Source organism: Drosophila novamexicana, unplaced genomic scaffold (genome assembly GCF_003285875.2).
Source record: "Drosophila novamexicana strain 15010-1031.04,08,12 unplaced genomic scaffold, DnovRS2.1 tig00001395-arrow-arrow-pilon, whole genome shotgun sequence".
Classification (NCBI taxonomy): Eukaryota; Metazoa; Arthropoda; class Insecta; order Diptera; family Drosophilidae; genus Drosophila; species Drosophila novamexicana.
This window is the reverse complement of record NW_020824854.1, coordinates 241,315-257,515: the sequence shown is the minus strand read 5'-3', so window position 1 is coordinate 257,515 and position 16,201 is coordinate 241,315. Positions and strand designations below refer to the sequence as shown.

Here is a 16,201-nt window from a genome sequence, read left to right as displayed (position 1 = left end):
AAAACGACGGCGCTTAATGAATGTAAATTCTCATTTCTTGTGTTAATAAAAAAATATATAAGGAGGGCATAATTAAAATAAATGTCGTTTTTAGCCATTTCATTGTGTTAAACATTTGTTAGCATTTTATACAGTTGTTTTTTACTCAGTTAATATGATTAAAAAAATATTTATAAAATCAGTCCAAGTTTTGCGTGTTGTTTGTTTTTTTTTGTTGTTTTTTGTTTAGATTTAGTTTTAGTTTTGTTTAGAGTTGGGTTGCGAATTGTGTAACTTAAACTTAGTTGCTGTCATTAGCTTTTAACTAATAAGTATTTTGTTTATAGTTCAAGGTGTTTAAATCAGATTTACTCGCTGCTTTTGAATTAGATGTACAGTTAGTTTTACATATTATACACATGCTTGTTTTTTGTTTTTTAATATTATATATAAAGTTTAGTGTTTTTTTTTTTATATATTTTTAAAATATAAACAATCTTTATTCTCTTTTGTTTTTTGTTTTCTTTTGCATGACCGTTTGACAGGCATTGAATATAGCAGAAATTATCATTTGCTTTAGTCCGATTTTTCGGGGCTGGAAATTAACAAAAGAAAATTTAATACAATTTTTATTAATTATATATATTTTAAGGTATTTTTAGTTGTTGTATTTAACTGCATAAATTCTATGCGCTTGTTTAGCTTGACTTTTTTCTTCAATTTTCAATTTGTTATGTTTTATTTATGATTTAAGCATTCTCTGTGTTTGTTAAGAATTTGTTTGTTATATAATTTTAGATGTGTCTGTATGTGTGTGTGTGTGTGTGTGTGTTTTATAATAATTTTGTTTATATTCATAATGCCTTAGGTCTAATATTTGCAGGCTTAACACTAAATAACTGCATTTTACGCTTACTCAAAAATGTTTTGCTCTGTTTTTATTTATTCTGCTTTTACATCAGATTTTCATGCTGCATATATCTCTTGTTAGATATACATACACACACACACACATATATATATATATATATATATATATATAGATCAGATCAAGCAACTGTGCCGTTACGCACTTGTTTATTAAATCCACACGCCGTTTTTTTATGTAGCTGGGTAGAAAAACAAACTATTTTGAATATGCAAAATTTTACAGTTTCTCCGGCTATATACAAATCGGTTGAATCCATTATAGAAGCGCCTAACGGTACAGGCTTGTCTGTCTGTCTGTGTGTGTGTGTGTGTGTGTGTGTGTGTGTGTGTGTGTGTGTGTGTGTGTGTGTGTGTGTGTTTGTTGTTGTATACAGCTGCCACGCACCGCCCGAAATTCACTCAATAATGCTGCTGCCGCCCAACAGTAGACTGCCCACGCCCAGACTGACGCCCATGCCCATGCCTTCCAGCAGGGGCTATGCGGTGGTCGTCGAGTTCTCCGATTTTAGGGGCACGCCCATGAGGGCCATCGCCGTCTGCGTATTGGCATACATGTTGACATTGGCGCCGCCGCCATTGGCCACAGCAGCTGTTGTGGAGCTGGCCGGGACCGCGGCCGTGATGCTGGTGCTGGAGCTGGCTGCGGCTGTGGTGGGTCCCATGGCACCGCCGCCACCGATGTAATCGCTGCTGGTGCTAACGGCCGAGACGGAGCCGCCGCTGCCTGGCGGTGGCGGCGGCGGCAGCGTGTGGCCGGGCAGTGCATGGAGCTGTTGGTGCTGTTGCTGTTGATGCAGTTGCTGTTGTTGTGCCGCTGCCGCGAGGGCCGCTTGCGAGGATGTGGACGCCGAATCGGCATCGAGGCCAGCCGTGATGGCGCCACCGACGGCGCCGCGCATGCGCTCGGCGCGACGCTCCTGCTCCTCCTGCTGGGCCTGCAGATGGGATTGCACCGAGGGCGGTATGGCATGCACATCCCAGATCTCTTCAAGAAACTTGGGCAGCTTGCGATTCTTGAGCTTGAGCGAGAAACACATCTCGGCATTCTGATTGCCCAGCGTGCGCAGCTCGGTGAGTATGGAGAGCAGTTTGGCGTAGAAGACGAGACTCATGGAGTCGCCGCAATGGCGATTGAGTATATAAATGCGTAGCGTGTCGATGTAATAGCTCTGTATCGCCTCAACCAGCTGGGCCTTCTCCAGGCCCGGCCGATCCGAGAAGATCACAATGGCAGTGAGTAGCGCATATTCCACATTGTCCACCTTCATTGAGAACATTTGACGGCAGAAATGCAGCAGATCCTCAATATTGTCCGCCATTCCGGCCATCTTGTACGAGTCGCGTGTGTACGATCGATTGTTCGCAAAGAATATCGAGTCGGAGTTGTGATCGTAGCGTCGGGCCATGCGCAACATCATCACTTCCGATGAGCAGGCCTGCAAATAATAATCATTTATCGTTATCGATAAATATATCGTTGAGCGATTGGCTCATTCCATTCGACGCGATACTCACCTTGAGTAACGTGATCTGATCCTCTTGGGGTATCTTTGTAAACGCTGGTAATCCTTTCGCAAACTCCACTATCAACTGCACCGTGAGTATGGTTATCTCGGTGATGTGCCGAAAACTGACATCCGTCTGACTCTCATTCTCATCCGGTTGACTCTACACGAGGGATTGAGAGAGGAGGGAAAATATAAATTGGAGATTTCACTTAAATTTGAAATCAATTTGCTGGACTAGCATTATTATTAAACAAAATTTGAATTTTAGTATATTTAGGGAATACCCATATAATACCAAGATATATGTGTGTTGAGTTACAGTAAATTGAGGGAATACCCATATTACATAATATCATTTGTAAGTTTTGTATGTTGAGTCTTAGTTTATTTAAGGAATACCCTTATAAAACGAAAATTTCAACAATTTAATATGTTGAGGTATTTGTTATTAAATTGTATATGAAAATATTTGTCAGTTTTGAGTTGAGTTTATGTATATTAAGGGAGTATCCATATTAAATCAAACTATTTGCTAAATTGTTTTTAATTTTCCTTTTTAAGGGAATTCCTCAGCAATGCGAAGCTATTCTCCTAATTTGTATATTGAGTTATAGTATATTAAGGGAATATCAATATTATTATAGTATTATTATTATAAGGGAAATTATTTTAAATTTTCTATAACTCTATTTGCCCATTTTTGAGCTGAATTATTATATTTAGGGACTACCCATGCTGAATAAAATTATTTGGCAGATTTATGTGTTGTTTAAGGGAACGCAATGCAAAGTTATCAAACTGACTTATGAAATATTATGTATATATATGTCAATAGATATATTGACATGCTACTTACCATAATACGCTTGAGATCCTCTTCGGATGGCTGCTCGTAGCCATCCTGATACCAAATTAATTTATATATAACGGCCAATTGATTGAACGTTAATGGAGGTATATTGCGCGCTTGACACTTGGCCAAAATATCATCAGGTAGTAGCTGGTTAAAGGGATTTATCGATTGAGATAAAAATGAGTATCGAGTTATCGAAATGTGCTGACAATGGGACCTACCGGAATTGTGGCATGCTGTGGTGCCTCGCACGTCATGAGGTCGAGTATCTCCTTCTTGACGTAGTCATGGGTGCCATGCAGTGGACCGCCGGCACCGCCAGCGCTGTGCTGGGAGCTGGGCGAACTGGAGACCTTGTCCTTCTCCTTTTGGGCCTTCTTCTCGCGCCGCTTCATCGCGCACTGGTTCTCCGGCACAACGCACTCCGGCCGCATGCCGACGGCCAGGCACTTCTTCAGCCGGCACTCCTGGCACTTGCGCCTCATGTACATGTCCATCTCGCAGGCCCGCCCAAACTTGCAGCAATAGTGCGCATTCTTGGTCACGCTGCGCCGAAAGAAGCCCTTGCAGCCCTCGCAAGTGAGCGCGTTGTAATGATAGCCGGAGGCTCGGTCGCCGCAGACCAGGCACAGCTCCTCCTGTAGCCGCGGCGCCGGGCCCTTCTTGCTCTTCTTCGCATCGCAGCCCTCGTTGGCGGAGTAGCCGTTGAGGCTGCTCGAGGGCGAGAGATCATCGCGACCTGCAAAGCACATGCAAGAAAAATTAAATACAAATTTAAATTAAAAGAATTACGAATACAAAATTCAATTTCGTTTTATTATTTTGCTCTTTTTTCACGATTTCCGTGAATTTTTAATATAAATCGATTTATTGTTGCTGTTCTTTTTGTTTTTTTTTTTTTTTTTTATGTATTGTCTTACATAAAACATTAGACCCAAATAAATAAATTTTGATCAGCTGAGCGGATTTGAGCGTTCGTTGTGTTTCAAAAATTTGCATGCCCAAAGAAAAATATATTGAGAGACTGTCACAAGCTCCTCCCTATGTAAACTCTGTCTAGCTGTATATCTACATCAGCTGCATCTGTATCCGTATCTGTATCTGTATCTGTTTTTTTTTTTTTCGTATCTGCAAACGGGGTCTCTAAGCGGGCAACATATAAAATCCAGCCAACAAAAATTTAAAATTCAATTAACGTGCGCTCAAAGTCGCGCAGCAATCATCGCATACAAAGAATTCGACTAGCTAAAAATGGATGAAATAAAAAAAAAAAATATATAGCCAAACAAATTCGCAAAAAGAGAAACTAAAAAATTCTTGAAGAGCTTTAGTTCTAGAAACCCAATCAATCTATAATTAAACAAATCCAAACTTGCTTGAGACTTGCTAAAATACCTAGGTGGGTCCCATGTGGATCGTAAGTGGAAATATGCTTTAAGCTTCATCAAAGTTTCATTAGGGAAAATACTTAAATTAGGTGTGGACTCTAAGTGGGTTACATCGCATGTGGATTCTATGTGTATTTTTTTAAAATTACATGCTAACATGATATGTAGATTGTATATGGCTTTTGTGTTTAACAAATACCTAAATAATATGTGGATTCTATGTGTAATTTGTGCAGAACAAATATTTGCACGAGTTGTGGATTTTATGAGAGACTGATAATATATTTTATAATCAAACATGGAATGTTGATTCTCTGGGGATCCTATGTGAGATACTGGCTACTGGCACAGGTCGATTCTATGCTTTTATGTTTAACAAATACCTAAATGAAATGTGGATACCTTTCCATGTGAATTTTATGCCTAAATATGCTTAAATGAAGTGTGGATACTTTGTGGATTGGGTCCTTGAATATTTTGGACTTAGATGAATTTAAGGGTTTTAAGACTAGTCTTCTAGAAATTTGGGCTGACAGTTCTTCTTAATTCCAGATCACGTGACATGTGGACTCTATGTGGATTGTATGTGGATTCTGTGTCGATTATATATTAATTCCGTGAAGCGAACATTTGCATAACTTAAAAAAAGTATTTCATAAAATATGTTTGACTTAGATGAATAAACGAACTAGAGGATTAACTGGACTCTTACTGCTGTATTATATGTGGATCCCATTCAGAACATGTCTTCTTTGTTATGTGGATTGAATATGTATGCTATGTGGATAATATTTAAGTGTGATTACTAATCGACATCAGCTTATCGATAATATAACACACAAAATCGATAGAATTTTTGTGTGGATCGCATGTGGTAAATCTATATATTGTTAGTTGAGAATACAATATTCAAGTTGTATCGATTATATATTGATTTTGACTTGTGCCCCGACAGGAAACTGTGGACTGTGGACTCTGAAGAGCGCTGGCTCAGACACATTATACAAATAGTCACGTTCGGGGCACACATTAAGAGAGCGTGGGGCAGGGGTAGGGGCAGGGGCCGGGTAGAGATGGCATGCGACAAAAAGCATATCAAGTGCAAGTTGTTGTGTGCAAAGACAGTCATAATCGGGCAGCCTGGCGGTTGGATGTCTGGGATGGATGGGCGAATGGAGAGGCGCGTCCTAAGTAGATAAAAAAAGATACGACAAAGAGGCGTTGCTGCAACTGCAACTGCGTGCGGCAGGCAGCAAGGCGACCAGCTTAACAGCAAGACACTCGACTAAGAAGCCAAAGCCCAAAGACACAGTCGAGCAGCAAAACACTTGAGCACAAGTGCAAAAGCTTTGCCACTCCAAAAACCACCTACCGCCGCCTGACACATGCAGCATGGTGCATGGTGAGTGCAACGCGGTGCATTGTCGGCATAACACAGTTTTTTTTTTTCTGCTTCTCTGCTGCAATGATATATTGCGCATACGCCCCGAACGCCCGTACGCTGGCTGGCTGCGCGCCTCTGGCACCCGCCGCGCCCACTTTCCCTGTGCCTCGTTTCAATTTCACTGCCACAAGAAGTAAAAAGAGAAGTAGAAAAGAAAAACTCGCGCTAAATAAAATGAAATAAAGTGCGGCGTCATGCAAACTTCGTCTGCTTCAGCGGCGACGCCAACTTGACTGCGAAATTTTCACTGCAGCGTGCAACGTGCAGCGTGTGGCATGTGCGAGTGTGTGCGTGCGTGTGTGTGTGTGTGTGCCGTTCGCATGGTAAATGAAAAATGCAGTAAATTGCTGTTGCGGCAAAGAAAAAGAGTGTAGCAACAGCAACAACAACAAAGGCAGCAGCAGCAAAAAAAAAAGTAAAAACCTGACCAACCACACACAATTATTATGTGTGTGTGTGTGTGTGTGTGTGTGTGTGTCTGTGTGTGAGTGTGCCTGTGTGTGGCTCCCTAGGCGTTGTTTTATCGCTGACAACGTCATGCAATGTTTGGCATTTTCATGGCTTGTTTGAGCTGTGCAACAACAACAACAACAACAACAACAACAACAACAACAACGTCTAAGCAACTTATTTTAATCGCCCTGCTCGAGCCATGACAAGCTTAAACTTGCCGCTGATAGCTTCAATTTTATGGAATTTCCATGATTAGAAATTGCAAGAATATTGATTACAGCTTTAAAAAAACATTAAATTGGAAAACCAAGAGTTTAAGCTTTGGGCTTTAGCTTATAGATATTAAGTTAAGTATTTGTGTATTTGTTGTTTGTTGGTGAAACTAAATTTAAGAAAGTTAACAACTTTTCTAAAGAAAACCATAAAAAGACTTTTCTACTTAAGCCCATAAGATAATCTTGTGGAACCTATTAGATTTGTTCGTGCACATATACAGAAAAAATATTAAAATTAGTTTGCAAATACTTTGTGGATTGTGTTTATGGACTACGTATGGACAGTGTGTAGACCGCATGAGGCTCGTTAACAGGAGTTTTATTTAAACCTCCTGCTTAAAAGTATTTTTTTCTCAAATATGTCATGTACTTTATATAATCTTGTGGATCTTATACAAATATTATCTTGATTTTTATCGATACTGTTTTTTAAGAAACATTGTTGCATTAATCAGGAAGGTATTTAGTCTGTGGAGTCCCCTAGATTCCTAGAAAATAAGTACATTTCAGGATCATAAATCAAGTCTCTTTTGGGAGACCTGCTTACATTTTAATTCATGTGGATCATATGCTAATGAAACAGATATGGTTCGAATTAAATTGTTAATATCGGCCACACTTTCTTTTTTTTCCAATTTCAAAGATAATATCCCACAAATTTTCGTTTAATATGCACAGAGGGAATTACAGTCCAATCGAAAAGTCAATTTGTGAATGTTTTAAGTACAAAATTATAATCGAGCACATTGTGGTTGGCGCCAGGTGGCGCTAGCGCAGCTGCTGTGGATAGCTACGCGTCAGCAGTTATTGGCCGCCATTTTGCGTTTGCAATTACCTCAGGGTGGAGGTGCGCTCCAGTGTAACGCATCAGCCAGATGAGTTATTATATTTCATATACAAAATACAAAAGGCTACAGCAACAGCAAGAACAACAACAAGAGCACACAATCACAGAGCCACATTTCATTTTTCACTATGAAAAGCCATTTTTCCAACTTGCACAGCGCCAAAGAACGCCATGAAGTAACAAAACAAAGGCGGGCAATGGGAAAAATAAAGAGGAAAAGAGTGGAAAAGAAGAAAGAAGTAAAACAAAAAAAAACTTATATATATATATAGACGCCAAGCACTGTACAAAAAACAAAACACAAAAGGCAGCCCAGCGGCGGCCTCCATGCATCCCTCTCATTCACTCCACACCATTCAAAAGCTGAGCCCGGCCTCTGCCCACATTTGGAGTTCATTGTGTTATTGTGCTTGCTTGGTCGTCTCTCGGTCTCGGTCTCGGCACAACGCTGCGCCGCACTACATACCCACATAATCCATGTAAACGTCCGAAAGCTACGCGGCAACAGCGACGGCGGCAGCGGAAGCGACAGAGCTAGAGGCAGCGACAGCGAGAGCAACAGAAGCCATAGCTATGGCCACGAGAGCACAACACAAACTGGGAAACTGCAGTCGACGTCGCTGCGGCCAGCCGCCAAACAACAAGCACAGCAGCCGCTGCGCTGGCGCTCATGCACTAATACATGCAAGCACCGTAGCAGCGTAGCACCGCAGCACCTTACATATGCATTCAGCGGGCGCGCACTCTCTCGCTCTCACTGCCTCTACTGTTCACTCTCTCGCCTGCTGTAACAGTGTTTGTTGAGTGCGCTCTCTAAGAGCGCGCCCTTGTTGCAAAGCAGAAAAATGTTGATGTAGGCCTCGAATATGCAGTTTGCCTTTGCCTTTGCCTTTGGCATTGCCACTGTCACTGCAAGCAGCGCTGCCAGCGCTGTGCTATGCAGTTCTGTTTGTTTGCTGCGTGCATTTGTGTGTGTGAATTGCATGACACACACAGTTTGAGCGTGGTATAGGTAAGTTCTCCCTTCTGTTTTCTGCTTTCTGCTCGTCCGTTTTGCGTGCTTTTTTGTTCTATGCCAAGAAATGAAACTTTTTTATCTGTTCTTTTTTTTTTTTTTTTTGTGTTTTATTATTTTGTGTTCTACTCTAGTCGTCGTATTCTATGGCAACAGTTTTTTTTGTTGCTTTTGCTTTGCTTTTTGTGCTTGCTTCAATGCATATTTTTAAGCGGCTTTTTGCGTGTGTGTGTGTGTGTGTGTGTGCGTGCATGTGTGGCGCTGAAGGGGGGCACGCTGTGCAAATAGCGCCTTTAGCTGCAGCGCAGCAAAATAAATATGTGAGTATGGAAGTGGCCAGGCGCTCTTTGTAGTCACCATACCCCATCCCAGTTGCCATCTTCTGCAGCGCCCAGCCCCCCTCTGCCGACCCGCCGCTGCTATATTAGCAAGTTGAAATCTAGTCGACTGAAAGTCATGAAAAAGTCTGACGACGGCGATGGGGCAACAAAAACAACAAAAGCAACAGCAACAACAACAGTAAGTTGTTGGCTTGTTTGCTTGTACGATTTGCAGTTCAGTTGTAGCTACAATATAAACACAAATACACACACACACACACAAGCATGCACAGCTGCACACAGGCACACATACATGTGTACTATATCAATATCTCATCTCGTATCATCTATGTATATGAAAAATCAAACAAAACATCGCGTCAGAGATTTTTTTGCCTTTTCGGAAATGTGTGCGAATCGTTTTTAATGTGTGTGATTTGTATTCGGAATTGTATTTTTAATTCGAATTCGAATGCATTGCAATTCAATGGCTGCAAATTCATTGCGAATGTCGCAGAATGAATCATGTATATATATATATATATATCTTTATATATGAACATGATTGGAAAAAGTTAAGTTAAGTTAAGTTATTTAAGAATTATTGCGCTGCGTTAAGTGTTAAAATGTTGAATTTAAGTGAAACGTACGTGGAATATACGTGGAATGCACGTGAATTCTACAATAAGACCCTTATTTAATAACTTTTGCCTTAAATAATAATGAGAATTTAAATGATATAACAACAGCTTTTGTTTGCATTAATATTTGAATTATTAATTGCAAACTTTGGTTAATTATTTTAACTAAAGTGGAACGCGTGTGGATCGCATGTGGATTGCGTGAGCACACTTTACTCGTTAAAATATGCGTGAAATATAATTTTTTATTTTTTTTAATTAAATACAAATCTCAGTTATTTGTATTTGCAATTCCGAATGGCTTTTACAACCCCTAACAAATTATCCCTGCCCCCCGCTGGCACAAGTGACAAAATCCAAATCAAAAATCATTCCATTGACACATTTATCCATATCCATTGTTGACCAATAGCCCTACAGGGGCCACACAGCCGATTACATAAATAGGGCTGACGACCCTAACTCAAAACGTGTTGAGGCCAAAACATTACGAGCCTATAGCCATAGCAACCCCAAAATGCAAAAGCCAGTTGCCACACGAACTACTCTACCTTGGCTTTGGCTTTGGCTTTGGCTTTAAGTCCAACATGAACATGAAGCTGAATTTGTGAATGGATTGGGGTACGGGGTTTCCGGGGGTACGGGCATTAAATATCTAGGAGGGTGCCGCCTGCATTGGCCGGGCGCCAATTTGTTAGCTGGAGTTGAAAAACTGTACCAGAAGCAGCGCATGGCAAATGCATTGCCAGTGCTCTCTGGGCTCTCTCAGAGTGACTTTTGAGCGGTAGGGGGGAGGGCGGCGAGGGTTGGGGGCTGGTAAACCGCTTGGCAAAGCAAAGGGTTCTAGTGCAAGGCTGCAATATATTTTGCACGAGTTTCTCAGTTGTTAGGCACGAATAAAAAGCGGCTACAAAAAAAATTGATTTTTTTTCCAGTTCGTTGGCATGCTTACGCCATGCAAGGGGCGGTGGGAAGGGGGGGGGGGGCGTGTTGGCACGGGTGGCAGCCCTTACACCCCCAACTGTGTGCTGACCACAGGGTTGCATTGCGCTGCAGCACATCACAGGGCTGAACATGGTTTTTAACCTACTTAAAGCACAGGTCGACATTTGGCGAGGGTCGTCGCATGACCTTTGGTCTTATACCTTGGCTTTGCAGGAGACTGTGCTAAGGGTTGATGGTTGCTCAAAGGCGGGGGGCAAGGGCGCTAGAGGCATTTAGTGCGATTCGTTGTGCTGCAACTGCCTAAACTTAATTCAAGAAGAATGCGCCACTAATTTACATATAAATGTTGCCGCGTCCCAGCCAAATGACGCCATTTTATGGCGTCTGCAATTTTAAAAATGGCTGCCACACAGACCAGAGAGCGAGTGCGAGAGAGAGAGGGAGTGAGATGGAGACGGAAAGAAAGACACAGCTCGAAGGTAAACGAAAGTATTTGCACTGGTTTCCGTTTCCGTTTGTCGAGTTCAAGGAAAAATGTGCATTTGACATGACATCGACGCGGACGACATCAAGTGGACGGCATTATACAGCACTTGAAATGGTCGCCATTTTGATTAGATCGAAGGAAGGTGTGCTGTACAAAGCAAAAAAGGTCTGGTGTCAAGTAAAGTAGGTATGATATAAAAAGAAAAAGGAGGCGAATAAATAGATATTTCATAAATATATCAATGCAACAGATTTTATATTTTGAGAATATATTATACTTCTGCCTGCCCATTTAAGTAGCTTAACAATTATAAGCCAGTAAATATAGTTTTATATATTTTTCGATCAATTTTTAAGCCAATAATGCACATACAATTTTTACAGAGTGCCCATAGTTAGCACAGCATCTATTGAATGCCTCACAGTGCTGGTCACACTGATTCACGGGCTGCGTACCAGGCTTTTATTGTGTAAGTTTTGACTTTGTTTTGCTTTGTAGCGCGCGCCTTGAACTATGCAGCACAAAATTGCAGGCTACATACAGTATATCATTTTCTCTTTAACCCTCTTCCTCTCATTCTTCGCATGTCATGTCTGTGCTGTCATATTCTGTTTTTATGCGCCTTTAATCATGCACATGTTTGCATACACACACACGAACACACACACAGAGACGCCTCGCTTTGTTTACAGTTGGCTTTTTATAGCCAACATATGTTCGACATGTTCGGTTGGCTCTTTTATTGCACTTTGCACATTGCGTCGCTGTTTTTATGCGCTATTCGCTTCACAACTCGTTTACCAACACTGCCGCGGCAACACTCAACAACATGTTAAAGTGTTTAGCAGTGGGCAAAAGGGGCGGAGTGTGGGCGCGGCTAGTACAGCCTGTGTGGCACCGTGTGTGAAAAAAAGTTGATGTATTCCAGAAAGCGAGCAAAAACAATGGAGCGCTAAAACAAATGGCAGTGGAGTGAAGCCATTAACAAACACATTACACACACACATTCACACACTCACACACACACACACACACACACGTTAAAAAGCTAAAATAGATGAAGTAGTTGCAGTGTAGAAAGCTTAACAAAAGTCGCAAAGGCGATTGTTCTGCTAGCTGTCTCAAGCAAAATGCCTATGACAGTGTGACCATAGCAAAAAGTTGAGCAGTGAATGTGCGTGTATGTGTGTGTGTGTGTGCGCGAGTGTGTGAAGAAGAAGTCTATTTTGTATACAGTGCTAATGGCAGAGCGCTATCAGATGAAATTTGACAACATAGCAAAGCCTAAATGCAATGTGAAGTTTGGCAACAATGTGAAGATGGAACTGCGTTTTTATTACAAGTAAAATTCAAATACTAAAATGCAAAACATACTTAATTAATAATTTGCTGACTGAAATTTGGCAACAATGTGTTAAGAATATGCTTATGCTTTGCTTATGCAATGATCAAGTGAAGTTCAGCAACAGCGCAAATGTAGAAGCTCAAGCTTGGCAACAAAGCAAAGCATAAGCATAAACGTTTATATTGCTCAAGTAAAACTTGCGCTCTTTATTGAAGCAGGACAAAAATTCAAATTAATAATAACAAAGCTCTGGCACTTAAATTGCTGTAAATTGTGAAACTTGGCAACACAGCGAGTGAGCATATAAATAGAACAAAATTCTGCTTTTGCCCAATATGCTTAGTTGTAGTAAAGCGAGACTGCCTCAACAATGGACATTGTTTTAAAAGCTTTGCTTTTATGTTATGAAGTTTGGCATCAATGCAATCAGTCTTGCTTCGCTATATCGATTACAGCATCTCATTGTGCTGTACCTGATGCCTTGTTGCCGCACTTCAGCTTCTGATTAATGCACTCACTCAAGCGTTGCTCGTACGCAGGAGAAAAAAAAAAGGTATTTTTATAAACTTTGTTCAAGTGCAGTTCTTGTTGAAGTTTTGTGCGAGCTGAAAAAGTTTGTAACAGGAAGTTTTTAATTAAATGTTGTGTGAAAAATATGAAAAATTGTTCGAAGCATTTTCGTGAGAGAATCGTAGATTTGCTCTTTAAAATTTGTTGCTAATGACCTTGTGCCTATGTGAAAAGTCAAATATGCAGTACGAGTACTCGTTTTTAGCTGAGATCTGCAGTCTGTGCATAGCAGGGGCGTGAGGGGGGCTATATCATTGTCTGGTCTGGCTTATACATATATACAATTTTTATTGTTATTGTTATTACATTATCAACATGTTGTACAGCTTGTATACAACTTGTTATGCAGCAGCCCCGACTGGAGCGACACATCCTCAGCCATAACCATTTCCATTCAATGCCCCGCCTGTATGCCCTCCCCTTGGCTAGCTGTCCCCGGGCTTTTCGCTTTGTGTCGTCGTCGTTGTCGTTGTCTCTGGAACTGCAGACTTATTAAATATCAGCCACATTGTTGATGGTCAGTGATTTTTATTGAGCGAGTCGACTCGACTTGCTCTTATTCTGGTTCTGCCTCCCGACTCCTCTCGGCCTCTCTCTCTCTCTCTGCATTGGTTTCATGTTGTCGTCTTTTATTATTATAACTGTCTGGTGTGTCTGCTTTTTGCAGCGCGGGTTACTGCGCGTCCTTGAAGTAATTTACGTCAGTTGACAACGCAACCGGGAAAATGGGGGGACCGCCACAAATTATGGTATTGAGACCAGCTCCGAGAGCTGCTCGCATTTACGCACTTTGGAGGCGGCAGCGCAATTTATGGTGCTGTGGCAAAAGGCAAAAGCAAGAGCAAAAGCATTGATGCATGTAAGCCACGGCATAAAGAGCCTAGACAGACGCCTTTCAGCTGTCAGCTGTCCAAGTGGGCTTAACTTGGTGCTATAAATAGACCAGTGAGAGCTCATATACGATTCAAAGCACAAAATATGCATAAGCAGCGTTTGCTAAAGCCAGCCAAGTGCGTTTTCGTTTATAATTCGCAAGCAGTTCTAGCGCGTAACCTGCCTTAGGACCTAGGTTAAGGCTGTAGCGAGTATGTAAGGATATCTTCGGCACGACGAAGATTTAATTGCGTTGTAGACATGTTCTTTTTGTAGATATGGAATCTTACGCATCTATATAATAAAGTTTTCCGATCTTAATAAGATATTGCATGTAGGGAGTAGTAAGATTTATGAATGCCGAGTTTGGTGAAGATATCTTGATAAACAAAAAAGTTCTTTATACAATAATCTGCTCTTCGACTGATAGCTATTATATCAACTAGGCTGCTGATATAGAATATATATACTTTATGGGCTCGAAGATGTCTTCTTCTAAGCGTTTCACCTTTTATGAAAAAATTACAATACCCTCTACGAGGGTATACAAATATATGCACTGAACAAAGCCAAGTGCTTTGCATTTGCATGAAATGCTCTTAAAACATACATATAGTAAAAGAGATTTTCCATTTATTGGTTTTCTTGTGAATCATAAGAGTCAACAATAAGTTTTAGTATTTAAATACATTTTATGGCTGCTGGCTTCTTTGGCTTCTTTTGTGCCTTTGTTTTTGTTTAAACGATATGGAAATGCATAAATAAATTGAATATCTCATAATAATGCTTAAATTTCAATTTACAAAGGTATTTTACCAAAAAGTTATGTCATGCAGGCGCCTTTATATTTCGCCTTTATGTTATTCTATATATTTAATTGAAATTCTTGCATTTCAGTTTTGTTTTTCTTTTGGCCCACTGGCAAAGGCATTGAACTGCACTCGAGCAGAAGAGTTTATGCATGTGCTTCTTTGCCGCCCTTTGGGCTGAATTGTGGCTACAACATTATTTGGGGCTGCGTTTCAAGTGCAGTCAAAAAAGAAACAATTGTTTGTTTTTTTTTGCTTCCCTTTGCCTCTGGCGTTAGCGTCGCTGTTCTACGATGCGTATGCGCAATTTTTGGTTTGCCGACTATTGACATTGTGGGAAATTCTTTTCGCGAGTGCAGCAGAAAGCAGTCGCATTTGCCGAGATATTACATTACATATTACCAGCAAGACAGCCGCCGCGGGCACTCTGTAAGCCGAGCACAATCGAACGGGGGAGCATATTACAAAATGCACTTCCAGGAATTGTGCATAAGCAGAGCGCCAAAAACAAAAAAAGTACAGCAAAAAACAATGTGTACCTAATGCGATTATCAATTTGTTGGTATTCTTGCAGCGTCAACCAAAAGAGAAAACTCGACTCTAGTCCGATGTGCCCGACTAGGGAATACCCTTAATCGACATCTGCCAACAACAAATGTAGCTCGCACAGACAGACATGCCCAGATCGACTCGGCTATGGATGCTGATCATGAATATATATATATACTTGATGTTGTCCAAGATGCTTCCTTCTGCCTGTTACATTCATTTCTGCACAAACACATTATACCCTTTTTATCCATTTGCAATGAGTTCAAAATAATGGCCAAAAAACGGCTAAGCAGCCAAATGTATTTAAAAATGATGAAATTATAAATTTCACTCGATTATATTTTTATGTACGCTTTAGGCCTGTTTCTATTGTCTCGTTGGGCGACAAATTGTCAAAACTTTCCTTTTGTTGTGGCCACTTTGGAACACCTGTCCAATTCGCGTCTTTCACTCTCTCCCACTCTCCGCCCCGCTCTGCCCCGCTCTGCCACTCTCTCTGCACACATAAGATATACAATTTTATTTCGTTTTTTATTTTGCGCCAAATAAATCACTCGCAAAAAAAGCTGACGATTGCCTGACACCAAACAAAAAATAAAAGAAAGGGACAAACCAAACGTTTTGCGCAAAATTTTTATTTTTGTTCCGGTCTCTAGTACATTAAATTTATCATAATGATGAGCTCCTGAAATATTTATAAATCTTGGGGTATGCTCGCCTGATTTATGGCCATTATTTTGGCCACTTTATTTTCAAGACAAATTGTCTTAAGTTGTTTCTAAATAATTCTGGATTTAAATTAACATAATTTGAGTTACGTTTAAACAAAATAGGATCTACATTTACTTTTCTGTTTTAAAGGAGCTCGAGAGTTTCAAATAAAAGTGATAGAATCCGCCAGAATAGGTGGAAAATGCGTGGAATAGGAAAAATTTGTTATTTTGGTAACTTTAGTTTTATGACAAAT

The 16,201-nt window shown here is 40.7% G+C and overlaps 1 protein-coding gene across 1 annotated transcript in view; it reads right to left on the bottom strand.

The window, feature by feature from the left end:
• Positions 1-1,280: 1,280 nt before the first annotated feature.
• Positions 1,281-16,201, bottom strand: part of LOC115767458 (ecdysone receptor) — a 45,905-nt gene continuing 30,984 nt past the window's right edge. Inside the window, exons 2-5 of the mRNA XM_030711762.1 lie at positions 3,492-4,009; positions 3,274-3,417; positions 2,425-2,577; positions 1,281-2,345 (exon numbers count right to left, since the gene is read on the bottom strand). Of these exons, the coding sequence (XP_030567622.1) occupies positions 1,386-2,345; positions 2,425-2,577; positions 3,274-3,417; positions 3,492-4,009 (1,775 nt within the window). The 3' untranslated portion in view covers positions 1,281-1,385. The remainder of the gene's footprint in view (positions 2,346-2,424; positions 2,578-3,273; positions 3,418-3,491; positions 4,010-16,201) is intronic.